At 35.5% G+C, this 12,238-nt stretch overlaps 4 protein-coding genes and 1 long non-coding RNA gene across 8 annotated transcripts; 2 read left to right on the top strand and 3 right to left on the bottom strand.

Moving 5' to 3' along the window:
- Positions 1-100: 100 nt before the first annotated feature.
- On the bottom strand, positions 101-709 carry LCR81 (low-molecular-weight cysteine-rich 81). The gene is made up of 2 exons (NM_001036335.2): positions 587-709; positions 101-337 (listed from the first exon to the last, which is right to left on the bottom strand). Exons 1-2 carry the CDS (start codon positions 651-653, stop codon positions 165-167), a joined length of 240 nt encoding a protein of 79 aa, NP_001031412.1. The 5' UTR covers positions 654-709; the 3' UTR covers positions 101-164.
- A 1,142-nt stretch (positions 710-1,851) lies between these two features.
- On the top strand, positions 1,852-4,884 carry Phox1 (Octicosapeptide/Phox/Bem1p (PB1) domain-containing protein / tetratricopeptide repeat (TPR)-containing protein). Of its 4 annotated transcripts, NM_001202670.1 has the most exons (4): positions 1,921-4,142; positions 4,231-4,442; positions 4,512-4,676; positions 4,746-4,869. In NM_001202670.1, the coding sequence occupies exons 1-2, from the start codon at positions 2,069-2,071 to the stop codon at positions 4,392-4,394; spliced, it is 2,238 nt and encodes a 745-aa protein (NP_001189599.1). In that variant the 5' UTR covers positions 1,921-2,068; the 3' UTR covers positions 4,395-4,442; positions 4,512-4,676; positions 4,746-4,869. The 4 variants fall into 4 exon arrangements, with proteins under 4 accessions (NP_001154534.1, NP_180101.4, NP_001323652.1 ...); NM_001161062.2 differs by having other exon boundaries at positions 1,852-4,142; positions 4,512-4,884; NM_128086.6 differs by having other exon boundaries at positions 1,852-4,142; positions 4,527-4,880.
- An 891-nt stretch (positions 4,885-5,775) lies between these two features.
- Positions 5,776-8,231, top strand: AT2G25280 (AmmeMemoRadiSam system protein B). Its single transcript, NM_128085.3, has 8 exons — positions 5,776-6,006; positions 6,354-6,438; positions 6,512-6,580; positions 6,655-6,767; positions 6,865-6,976; positions 7,074-7,217; positions 7,428-7,602; positions 7,822-8,231. The coding sequence occupies exons 1-8, from the start codon at positions 5,955-5,957 to the stop codon at positions 7,945-7,947; spliced, it is 876 nt and encodes a 291-aa protein (NP_565590.1). The 5' UTR covers positions 5,776-5,954; the 3' UTR covers positions 7,948-8,231.
- AT2G08130 lies at positions 7,322-7,844 on the bottom strand. Its single transcript, NR_140286.1, has 2 exons — positions 7,659-7,844; positions 7,322-7,340 (listed from the first exon to the last, which is right to left on the bottom strand). It is a non-coding gene; the product is annotated as an other RNA (long non-coding RNA).
- On the bottom strand, positions 8,018-10,862 carry AT2G25270 (uncharacterized protein). The gene is made up of 9 exons (NM_128084.3): positions 10,705-10,862; positions 10,161-10,363; positions 9,894-10,075; positions 9,528-9,812; positions 9,382-9,440; positions 9,257-9,293; positions 9,109-9,180; positions 8,703-9,027; positions 8,018-8,599 (listed from the first exon to the last, which is right to left on the bottom strand). The coding sequence occupies exons 1-9, from the start codon at positions 10,805-10,807 to the stop codon at positions 8,228-8,230; spliced, it is 1,638 nt and encodes a 545-aa protein (NP_180099.2). The 5' UTR covers positions 10,808-10,862; the 3' UTR covers positions 8,018-8,227.
- Between the last annotated feature and the right edge of the window lie 1,376 nt (positions 10,863-12,238).

Here is a 12,238-nt window from a genome sequence, read left to right as displayed (position 1 = left end):
CAATTTTTTAAAATGGCCGTTTCTGTAAGAGAAGACGCCAATATTATTACCAAAAGTACCAACAAAATATAAGAGATAAAACTTTTAATTGAATATTTGTTTTCCATAGCAAAGTTTTATAAGTATGAAAAGTTAAAAGAGTAATACAAAACAAAAAATAATAATTAAATTGGACGATTAATTATTGAGGATTTGGAGGATTTTGGGTTGCAACAACATGTTAATCCTTGACAATAACCCCCAGTAAACCCCATGCTAATGCAGAGTGTGTCACAGTCTGGTTCAATTCCAGCATGGCACACTCCTGGACAAATATCTCTTACCTCTGGTTTTACTCCTGTAAATATTTTATGTTTATCATAAACCAAAAACCAAGCATATATAGTTATCATAAGTGTGAAGTGATTAACATGTGTAATAAATAGTTATCCGTAAAAGTGAGCAAGAAAGAATAATTTTTTTTTTGTGGGAAGAAAAAGAATCAAAGAACATTCATTATGTTCTTCCAAACTTTTAACTTTGAATAATTGTATATCATATCCTGATAACTATATGCATTTAATAATATTTTGTATCATTGACTCACCTGTGATCAAGAACATTGCAATGATAGAAAGTGCAATGAAAATGTATGAAGATCTTTGAACATCCATTTCTTGTTTCAAAAATATTATTTGAGTGGTATTACTAATATCTTGTGAATCTTTTTAGTTTGAATGTTTTTGGAGTAGTTCAAGAGATTTAAACTCCTTATATAAGCAAATACTAAAATATAAAAGTCATGTATATTTACAAAAATTCATATTCAAATCTACCAAATTTGTTGGAAAATATATTAGAATGTGATTGTATTTTGGCAACAAATTGAATGAGTATACTATATAAATCTTTGAATACACTAAAGAAAATGCTTCAAAGGTGATATATATTTGAGAATCATTGAATAATAAAATAACTATAAAAGATGAAATATTACTTGAATAATCTTTGACTGTATATATTTGAAAATATGTACAACCACCCAAATTGATAAAGAATAATTTGATATCCAATTGTAGATCATATTAATTATTTTAATTATTATATTTCTAATTTCATTTGTGTTTGATCCAATGTTTATGAATGAATCATCACACTATTCATGTAAACGCATATGTTATGACTCAAAATCTTAAGAACAAAATATATTATTTAACCTCTAAAAGTCTCATATAGGTGTTACAAAGATGAATGGTGCTCTAGAAACGTAATAAAAAAAATAACAAACCGTAAAAATAGGAAACATGACATAATAGACGTCCAAATGTTTTTCTTAAAAACTTCGGTTTAATTCGGGTTTTTAATTCAACTTTATATTTATATCAAATAAAAGAAATATTTTAACTTCAATAAAAAAACATGATAAAAATAATTTGATACTAAAAACAGTTTAACTTAATCAAAAGTTACAAGAATATAACTGGATTTATGAGTTAAAATATTAAATATTAACTTGATCAAATGTAAAAAAATATTTTACTTGACCAAAAAGTTAAAATATGAAAATTGTGACTAAACGTTATGAAACACAAAAGGTGGATAAAATTGGAAAGTTAAAACAGGTTCGCAAAGGCTATGATCTCTTCGTTAATCTTAAAATCACTCATAGTGTACATGTTATGATACGATTAAGAATTCCAAAACACAAATTTATGAACTGTCTCAAAATTTACTTTAGAGAAGAGAACAGATGAATGAGATTGGTTCGCTCTCAAAACTTTTAGAATGATATGTGAGAATGAGACATTGAGAAGTCTCGCTATTTTCTTCACTAAAACGCAAAAATGTTGAGAGTTACTAAAAGGAAAATAAGTTTTTGACTTTTCTGAATAAAAATTGTCGGTAATATTGTTATACACACTTCTTTCTTCCTTCTAATTATATTCGTGGATTAGAGATCACTCAATCCCAAAAACAAAAAACACACATTTCTCTCTCTCTCTCTCGCGATCAAAATTGTTAAACAATCTCTTAGAAGAAATTCAAATTCTCTCTGTTTCAATTGCGATTCAAATTTCAAAAACTGACAATGGGGAAACCAACGGGGAAGAAGAAGAATAATAATTATACCGAGATGCCACCGACGGAATCTTCCACCACCGGCGGAGGTAAGACCGGCAAAAGCTTCGATCGATCAGCAACCAAATCATTCGACGACGACATGACGATCTTCATAAATCGAGCATTGGAGCTAAAAGAAGAAGGCAACAAATTATTCCAGAAACGCGATTACGAAGGAGCAATGTTTAGGTATGATAAAGCCGTTAAGCTATTACCTAGAGATCATGGAGATGTAGCTTATTTGAGAACAAGTATGGCTTCTTGTTACATGCAAATGGGATTAGGAGAATATCCTAATGCGATTAACGAATGTAATTTGGCTTTAGAAGCTTCTCCTAGGTTTAGTAAAGCTTTGTTGAAACGAGCTCGTTGTTACGAGGCTTTGAATAAACTGGATTTCGCGTTTCGTGATTCTCGCGTTGTTTTGAATATGGAGCCTGAGAATGTTTCTGCTAATGAGATTTTTGAGAGGGTGAAGAAGGTTTTGGTTGGTAAAGGGATTGATGTTGATGAGATGGAGAAGAATCTGGTTAATGTTCAGCCTGTTGGTGCTGCGAGGTTGAGGAAGATTGTTAAGGAGAGGTTAAGGAAGAAGAAGAAGAAGTCGATGACGATGACGAATGGTGGAAATGATGGTGAGAGGAAGAGTGTTGAAGCGGTTGTTGAGGATGCCAAGGTTGATAATGGAGAGGAAGTTGATAGCGGGAGGAAAGGTAAGGCAATTGAAGAGAAGAAGCTAGAGGATAAGGTTGCTGTTATGGACAAAGAGGTCATTGCTTCAGAGATTAAGGAAGACGCAACAGTGACTAGGACAGTGAAGTTGGTTCATGGAGATGATATACGGTGGGCACAATTGCCGTTGGATTCTAGTGTTGTACTTGTTAGAGATGTGATTAAGGATCGGTTTCCTGCTCTGAAGGGTTTTCTGATCAAATATAGAGACTCAGAGGGTGATTTGGTTACCATTACTACGACGGATGAGCTGAGGCTGGCTGCGTCTACGAGGGAGAAACTTGGCTCTTTTAGATTGTATATAGCTGAAGTTAGTCCCAATCAAGAACCAACTTATGATGTCATTGATAATGATGAATCAACTGATAAGTTTGCCAAGGGATCGAGTAGTGTTGCTGATAATGGAAGCGTCGGAGACTTTGTGGAATCTGAGAAAGCATCTACCAGCCTTGAGCACTGGATTTTCCAGTTTGCGCAACTGTTTAAGAACCATGTTGGGTTTGATTCTGATTCTTACTTGGAACTTCATAACCTTGGGATGAAACTGTATACAGAAGCAATGGAAGATATTGTCACTGGCGAAGATGCGCAAGAACTCTTTGATATTGCTGCTGATAAGTTTCAAGAAATGGCTGCACTTGCAATGTTTAACTGGGGGAATGTTCATATGTCCAAGGCAAGAAGGCAGATCTATTTTCCCGAGGATGGTTCAAGGGAAACTATACTAGAGAAAGTTGAGGCCGGATTTGAGTGGGCGAAGAACGAGTACAACAAAGCTGCAGAAAAGTACGAAGGCGCGGTTAAAATTAAATCTGATTTCTATGAAGCTCTTCTAGCACTAGGCCAACAACAGTTTGAGCAGGCTAAGCTTTGCTGGTATCATGCATTGAGTGGCGAGGTAGATATAGAAAGCGATGCTTCTCAGGATGTTCTAAAGCTCTATAACAAAGCTGAGGAGAGCATGGAAAAGGGTATGCAAATATGGGAAGAGATGGAAGAACGCCGTCTAAATGGAATCTCCAATTTCGATAAACATAAGGAACTGCTACAGAAGTTAGGCTTGGATGGAATCTTTAGTGAAGCGTCTGATGAAGAAAGCGCAGAGCAAACAGCTAATATGAGTTCCCAGATTAATCTTCTGTGGGGTTCCTTACTGTATGAACGGTCCATCGTGGAGTATAAACTTGGCCTACCGACATGGGATGAATGTTTGGAGGTTGCAGTGGAGAAATTTGAACTAGCTGGAGCTTCTGCAACCGATATTGCTGTAATGGTAAAGAACCACTGCTCAAGTGACAATGCACTTGAAGGTAATTACGTTTATCTATAAAAACTATAATCTAGCGAAATTACCTGCAAATATTGGCAGTGAATATAACAATCAAACAATAACTGTAGGTATGGGATTCAAGATCGATGAGATAGTACAGGCATGGAATGAGATGTATGATGCCAAAAGATGGCAGATTGGTGTCCCATCTTTCCGGCTAGAACCTTTGTTCCGAAGACGGTCACCGAAACTTCATGATATTTTGGAGAATGTGTTTTCAGGGCCTCAGTGACGAAACAGTCATCATATCAGCCGGCATCAGTTTTCAGTTTTTATAAAGGTTTGTCTGAAAATTCGGAGTTTTTCAGGTTGGTGTTTGATGAAAAACTAATCTCTTGATCTGTTCCAGCAATTGTTATTACAGGTATAGTATTCACTATTCATTGGGAGTTATACGCAAGTTTTCTTCGATTTTTGGTTTGGTTCTCAGCTTATGGAAGCATTGAAGCAATATTTTTTTTAATCTCTTGGCGGGTATTGCTGTGAAGAAGATGAGCGTGATGTTATTTTTTTTGTGCAGATGGGTTCAACATATTTGTTAATTCATTATTTCATTTTTGGTGGGTTTGTAATTATATCATAGTTTTGTATTTTTTTTTTTTTTTTTGGACAAAAGTTTTTTAACTTTTTTATTCATCGATTTTTTGGATTAGTCTTTGTATCTATGGATTGGATTGGTTATTAATTAATAAGATGGTGAATGTTTTTGGCTTGTGGCACTCAGAACTGTTAACCATCCTACAATTAGAAACGACGTGCTGTTTCTATTCTTGAAGTAGAATGGCAAGTTGTTAACAGGCATGGTAGATTGGTAGTGTAGGGTGAGCTACGATAGACTCGATGACGTTGATTCCAAAGAATAGCCGTTCGTTCTTGAAAATCGTTGATTCACGAAGAATAACCGATAACAAGGAAGATACGAGGATAGAAAACGATGCTCAAAAGAAGAACTCAAAGCTCTATATTAATTCAATAATCAAAAGCTGTCCTACAATAGAGCATAGCGGCTAACTTAAATAGAAGACACAAAACATAAAATCCTAGCCTAACGTCAGTGCCAAAGCTCAATAAACAATAGAAAATCAACATGAAAATAAAGCCCAAAACCATAATAAAGTAACCAAGGATCTACACTACACCACATGGGCATATTTAACCAGCATAGAACCGAACAGAACCAAAATTTGGGATTTGGTTCGGTTTCGGGTATTTATTTCATAAGAACTGAATGGTTCCAATTTGTAGAACCTAATGGTTTTTGATTTGGTTCGTGTAAAACCCACAGTTCTTTAGTTCGGTTCAGATTCTAGTGGTTTGATCATATTATTATGGTTTTGTATGGGTATTTTGGTTAAATCGGGTAGTTTGGTTACTCTTGGTTACACAACAACCAATCGAAACCGAAACCTTTTCGAGTCTTATTTGCTTCAAATTTGAATAATCCATATGGAACCGAATATTAATCGGTTCCAAATAGATTTACCAAATTTACATACCAGAATTACCTGAAAACCGAAAGAACCGATCCAAACGAAAAACCGAAGCCCAGGTACTTGTTGTCATGCGTATCTGTAAAGAGTGTAGTAAGGAAAAACAGCACGAATGTTTATAGGAAAAAATAAACACGGCACACAGTTTTGCACTGAGTTTCTTCCCCGAGTTGGCGAAGAAACCCAGAGAAGTAACACAACACAGAAGTAGAATCTTCTTTAGTCATCTCCCGCAAGTTTAGGAAAGCTCTGAAATTAGGGTTTTTCGTCTGCGATCACGATCCTTCAATTACTTTGCGATAATGGAGAAGATAAGACAACCAACACATGCAGGCTCTTGGTATACCGATAATCGTGAGTTCTGATTTTTACTTGCATGCTCAATCATCTTAATTTGGGCTGAAGATTAGGTTTTAGGTTTCATAATACTGATTTCATATTCTTATTCCTTTTGTTCTTCATTTGTTGATCATTGATTTTAGTTTAACTGCTTAAAGGTTAAAGTTTTGATATTGTGATTACTTAAATTCGTTTTGCTAAATTGGGTTTAATTTGATCTGATGTTTAGTATCTGGATTTAGGGTTTGATAACTCTAGAAAATTTCAGTGACTTTGTTTTTAGAAACAAATACATTTAGCAGTGAGGTTTGACTTTTTTTTGGTTTTTAGAATCTCAAGCCTGTTTTATGTTTCTTTGTCAGCTACAAAATTGTCATCTGATCTTGAAGAATGGCTTAATGCAACTGGTTTGACCAAATCTCCTGATGTACGAGGCGTCATTGCACCGTAAGCTGTTCTTGCTTATCTCATTTCCTCGGAGAAGTGATTACACTTGCACTAACTTTTTGAAGGAATCCAGACACGCAGGTTATTCGTACTCCGGTCGTGCAGCTGCTTATGCTTTTGCAAACATAGATCCTACTAACATGTAAGTAAGCTCGCCTATATTTTGGAAGAGTGTCATGAGTAGACCATTACTATTTCTGACTAGTCTCATTTCAGTTCACGGATATTTCTTCTTGGTCCATCTCACCACTTTTATACTCCAAAATGTGCCCTTTCGACTGCAACAGTTTATAAAACCCCCATTGGAAATCTACCTGTTGATGTGGAGAGTAAGTTTGTCTAGCTTAGCTTAACTTATCAAAGAAAGATTTTCTTTCAGTTGGTGAGGAAAGATGTTCTCTTCTGGTTTTCATATGAATTCACCAGTGATTAAGGAGATACGAGCTATGGGAAAATTTGGAATGATGGATCTACGGGTCGATGAGGCTGAGCACAGCATGGAAATGCACTTACCGTATTTGGCCAAAGTATTTGAAGGGTAATCACAGGGGTAGTAGTGATGTTAAGGTTCTGAATAACTATGAATGACATGGCGGAATTTGCTGAGACTGGCTCCATTTTAATATTTTGATCAGGAACAATGTGAAAGTTGTACCCATCTTGGTTGGAGCAGTAAGTCCAGAGAATGAAGCCATGTACGGTGAATTGCTTGCTAAATATGTGGACGATCCCAAGAACTTTTTCTCAGTGTCCTCTGACTTTTGCCACTGGGGCTCAAGGTTTGTCTTAGCTCTTCATCTCCTTTCTCTCATTGAAGTACCACATTCTGATGTAACGTTACTTTTGATGGACATTGCTTGAGAAATGATATCTTTTTCTCTTTATCTCTTTCTAAAATTCGCCTTAACTGCATAACCAGATTTTCTGAGGCCCTTCCAGTGAGCTAATTGCGCTCTGTTATGTTTATATTCATATGTTTTTGGTTATAGGTTTAATTACATGCATTATGACAACACTCATGGTGCTATACACAAATCGATTGAGGCTCTAGACAAGAAGGGAATGGATATAATAGAGACAGGAGATCCTGATGCCTTTAAGAAGTATCTTCTGGAATTTGAAAACACGATTTGTGGGCGCCACCCGATCAGTATTTTTCTCCATGTAAGTAGTGCTAGACTGTTTCTTTGCATTGGTCAATAACTTCATGAAAAAATAGCCTTAAGCTTGCTGCCTTCTTATTTAGTATCTAGATACTTTTCTTTTAGATGCAACCAATATAATGGTGAATCTGGTACTCACCGAGGCTACTTTGCATGTATCTGGTTTGTAGATATTCCTCACAACTTACTACTTCTGTTTTATGTTTGTGATTGCTTTCAGATGCTAAAACATTCATCAAGCAAGATTAAGATCAATTTCCTGCGGTACGAGCAGTCAAGCCAATGCCAGACAATGCGAGACAGCAGTGTCAGCTATGCATCTGCTGCAGCCAAGTTGGAAACATGAACTAAAGATAGTCAAAAACTTGGTGTGCAAAATTTCCCATTTGGTTTCAAGGTCTTTCAGGGTCGAAAAGTATAATCTTAATGCATATATCTATGCGAAGAACCTTAGAAAACCAAAGGTTTCGTGTTTACATTTCACTGTAATAACAAGTACAAGACTCTCCTTCATTGACTGGTATCTAAATTTTCATTTTTCTCAGTGGACTATGTTCAGACATGAAAGCACAAATCAAGTATCTTGAGACTTGAAACATTTTGCTTAAGATCTACAGAGACATACATCAAAAGTTAACTCTTACAATCTCCTTACTTTCAGAAAATTCAGGCAGAGCTTCCTTCCGATGCCTTCGCTCTCTACTGTAAATGATCCAGAACATAAGTGAGAGCATCACAGCCGTTGCTAAAATGGCCAGACCCACATAGACCCAATAGCCATAACGCTGTAGTCCAGGACAATGGTCATTCGTTATGTCTCTAAAGGTCTGTTTTGCGTATGAACAGTCCTGAAGCTGGACCAGGAATGGCGCGTCTCTGATCAATCCCGTGCTGATATTAACACCTGATGCCATCTGACTGTACAGCGCAGGTGTAAGCCTTCCTGTTGTGGTGCAAGTCCCGTTCTGGCTCACTTGGCACACGAAACTGGTCCATGCCTGAGAGTGTTTTGACATCACTAAGATTTCTTTGTACAAGTGCAATTTTATGCCTACTAGAGACAGTTTCAACAGTAAAGAAATTGGTCAGAGGGGGACTTACTTCAGTAGCATTGTTCAAATCGAGATCACCAGGCGAGCAAGAGCGATCGGTAAGGTCATGGTTAAAAGGATTGCAGAGCAATGGAAGCAACGGTCCAGATTGGTTATAATACATTGGGACAAAGACTGGAGAGAAGTTGATGTTGGAGACATTAGTGATGACTGTGTTGATTAGCTCCACAAGCTGACCCGTCACTTCTCTGCTACGCATCAAGGTTTCCTGAGCTGTGGCATTGTCTGTACAAGGCAATATCTCGTCCAGAGCCGTATTGCTTGATGGTCTCTCAACCCATTCGCTCATTGCCACACATGTGTCTGCAGTTGCACTGACGGTGAAAGAAACAAATTCAGTTATGTTTTAGCTTTAACTAACAAAGAACAAGTTGTTCAAGAGTCATGAGACATACTTGTGTAGCACAAGGAATGTTCCACTCAAGATGAATGTACCAGTCACCAGAATCCATCCCAAGATCACAAGGCTGCACAAGAGGAAAAGGATTCAGATAGGTTTTACGAATGAAAGTCGCGCAGTGAACATTTTAGAGTTTGACTCACGTGTAAACGATGACCTGCATCCCGAAAATCGAAGAAACTGCACGAGAAGAAATGATAACAAGATCACTAGAGTCAATACATTAGTAGATAGTTGAGAAACATGTAGTCAAAGATGAAAACATTACCGAGACCAAGAAAAGTCACCACAAGCATGACGATTGAAACTACAATAAGCGCTACTCTCCTGCAAGTACAGAAATGACTATTATACATTTATTTTCCAAAATCCAAAGATTCTGTAACAGATAGACTGTTAGGAGGAGTTTGTTACACAGAATCAAGAAAATGTCTTATGTGATTGGAGCTATTAGTCGATTTCTCAGTGATAGTAGCTACAGAAGAATCCAGTTTCACTCCGATCTGATCGATTTCAGTTTGTACATTTGCAGGTAAAAGAACCTGAAGAACTGCAGCCTGCTTGGCTGAAGCAAGATAATCTGAGATAGCTCTAAGCTGCGAAATCGTGCTATCTGCTTGACTCATGACATACTCTAATGTCTCTGTCGTGCTTTTATTATACCTTATCTGACCCGAGTATAGCAGAACACATCCGATTCTACATAATAAGAACTCAAAATGCTAAGCAGTGAAAACAACAAAGCCAAATCATAACTTGTAATATTTTCTCTTAACTCACATTGCAATAACAGTGAAGATGAGGAGGAAGATGAGGGAGACAACATAAGCAACTTTAGAGTATCCAACAGAATTGGTTCTATGGCAAATGTGACACATACAGATGACTAATAAACAGATGCCAAACCCAAGAAACCAAACAGCAGCAAGAACAAAGAGAGGAACAGCTGTATAGCTCACTGACTGCAATATCAAAACACATAATCAACAAATCACAGCAACACACAAAGAAAAAACAACAATCTAATTGAAGTGGAGAGAATCTTACAGCCCAGTAATGTTGGTTGCTGATATTCCATCCTCCAGTATATTTCTCAAAACCATTGAGAGGATCTTTTCTATATGTTCTTTGAGCAGCTAAAGCTACTGAAGCAACTTCAATTACTTGAGGGTTGTTGAAACCTGCAGGTCCTAATAATGGTGCCTCTGCTACTATAAATTTCATTACAGAACCGGTTTTCTCCGAAGAAGCTGAAAAGAGACGAATCAGATTGAAATTCAAGAAACAAAAAAATTGTAGTAAAGACTGAAACTTTTTTTCTGTTATCTCAAACCCTAGAAATTGCATATAGATGATGTTCAAGAGTCATCAAGTTCTAGAAGCTACTGAGAAAATTCAGATTATAGACAACCCCCATTGTGAAATTAGTCGAAAATCTGTAAAGAATTAAGCAAAGTTTTGAACTTTTTGAGCATTTTCATGGAAACAAGAAACAGAGAATGTAGAAGAAGAGAGAAAGATTTTTTTTTCTTTTTTGGTAAAAAAGAGAGAAAGTTTTATCAAGAAAGAACCTAAGAGAGGAAACACAAACCTGCGGGAGGCTGAGTAGGAGAAATGTGAATAGTGGAAGCTCCATGAGAATGAGAAATAGAAAGAGAGGTAAAGAAGCAACAGAAGAGAAGAAGAAGAGACATTACTACTACTACTACAGTGACGCAATCTTGAGTGAAAGTGAGAAAGAGTTGCAGTGGAGAGAGAGAGAGAGAAGGAGGACAATAAACTTAAATGTGTCTTTTTAGAAAATCTATGACCCACAAAAGACTTTTTGCAGTTTTTCTGTAATGAGTTTAGACTTTGATGATACACACAAAACCAGGTTTTCTCTTACAATTTCTGAAGTGAATTATTGGACAATGGAATCTTTGTAGATTTCACTTTTACCGCGTGAGTTAATTAATTGTTATTGTTCTAAACTTTAAATATTAGTACAGTTATGATTTAGGAAATTTACATGTTTGTTTTAATCACACAAAGAAAATAATTGAACTTTTAATGTTTTACGGTATTAACATATGTTATTATTAACTTTTTAGGTAATTATAGTTATGCAATGGAACAGATACAAGAAAGAAGACAAACAAAATTGAAAAGAAAAACAAGGATAAAATAAAAATATTAATGTACAGCAGATTCTCCTATATAGACATTTATGTGTTTTTTTTCAGGTTTAGGACACGTAATCCTTTTATGTGTGATATTAGAATAGATGTATTTTATAACATAAATGTATAAGAAAATTATTAGATTATGTGTATTAGAAATTTAGATTTGTTGTCTTAAATGTGTATATATTATCTAACTAGATTAAAGTATATGTAGTGGTAAATAAGGGTTACATTTTTTGTTTCAAAAAAATGTCTAAAAATAGAAACAAATAATAATTCACTCAATATTATATTTATATAATATGGTTATATCTCTCATACAACTAAAATAAATTTTAATGAATTTTAGTTTGTTAGATTCAGTTCAGTTTGGTTATATAAAAACTGTTTTAGTTATTTATTTATTTTGTATTTTAAGATTATGAAACCAAAAATTTTTATTAGAAATTTTGTGTAAGTTCTATATGTCAGTTTTGTTCTGTAGTGGGTGAGTAAAATAACCGAAAACCGAACCAAACCAAACCGAAATAAATTGTTTGGTTTATTTATGGTTTAGCAAATCATATGCTCAATCATTTTCATGTTCATTGAGGTAGCAGCAACTTCCTGGTTAAACCAAAACAATGAAGATCAATTTGAAGATCACAAGTGGAAACCGAGTACAATGTAAGTCGATACTATTAACTTGGTATAGAAACTAAAGAAATATTAAACTGAAAAGACATGTGCATTGCGTTTAACTAAGCATGCCACCTTATTTTGATGCGTGAGACAATTGTTGTACTAGTCTTAAATACTCGATTGATATGAGTTATCTACTAAATTCACAACTTTTGATTAATCTTACAAGTGGCTTGTATCACATAAGCCATGAAAGTAACTAACAATTAAATCAATACGAGTTACACTAAGCAGAAAACATTAATGGAGAACATCTATTCACAACAGCTTCCTAGAGAT

The sequence above is a fragment of the Arabidopsis thaliana genome, chromosome 2, assembly GCF_000001735.4.
Source record: "Arabidopsis thaliana chromosome 2, partial sequence".
Classification (NCBI taxonomy): domain Eukaryota; kingdom Viridiplantae; phylum Streptophyta; class Magnoliopsida; order Brassicales; family Brassicaceae; genus Arabidopsis; species Arabidopsis thaliana.
The sequence above is the reverse complement of the archived record's forward strand: the minus strand, read 5'-3'. Positions and strand labels throughout refer to the sequence as shown.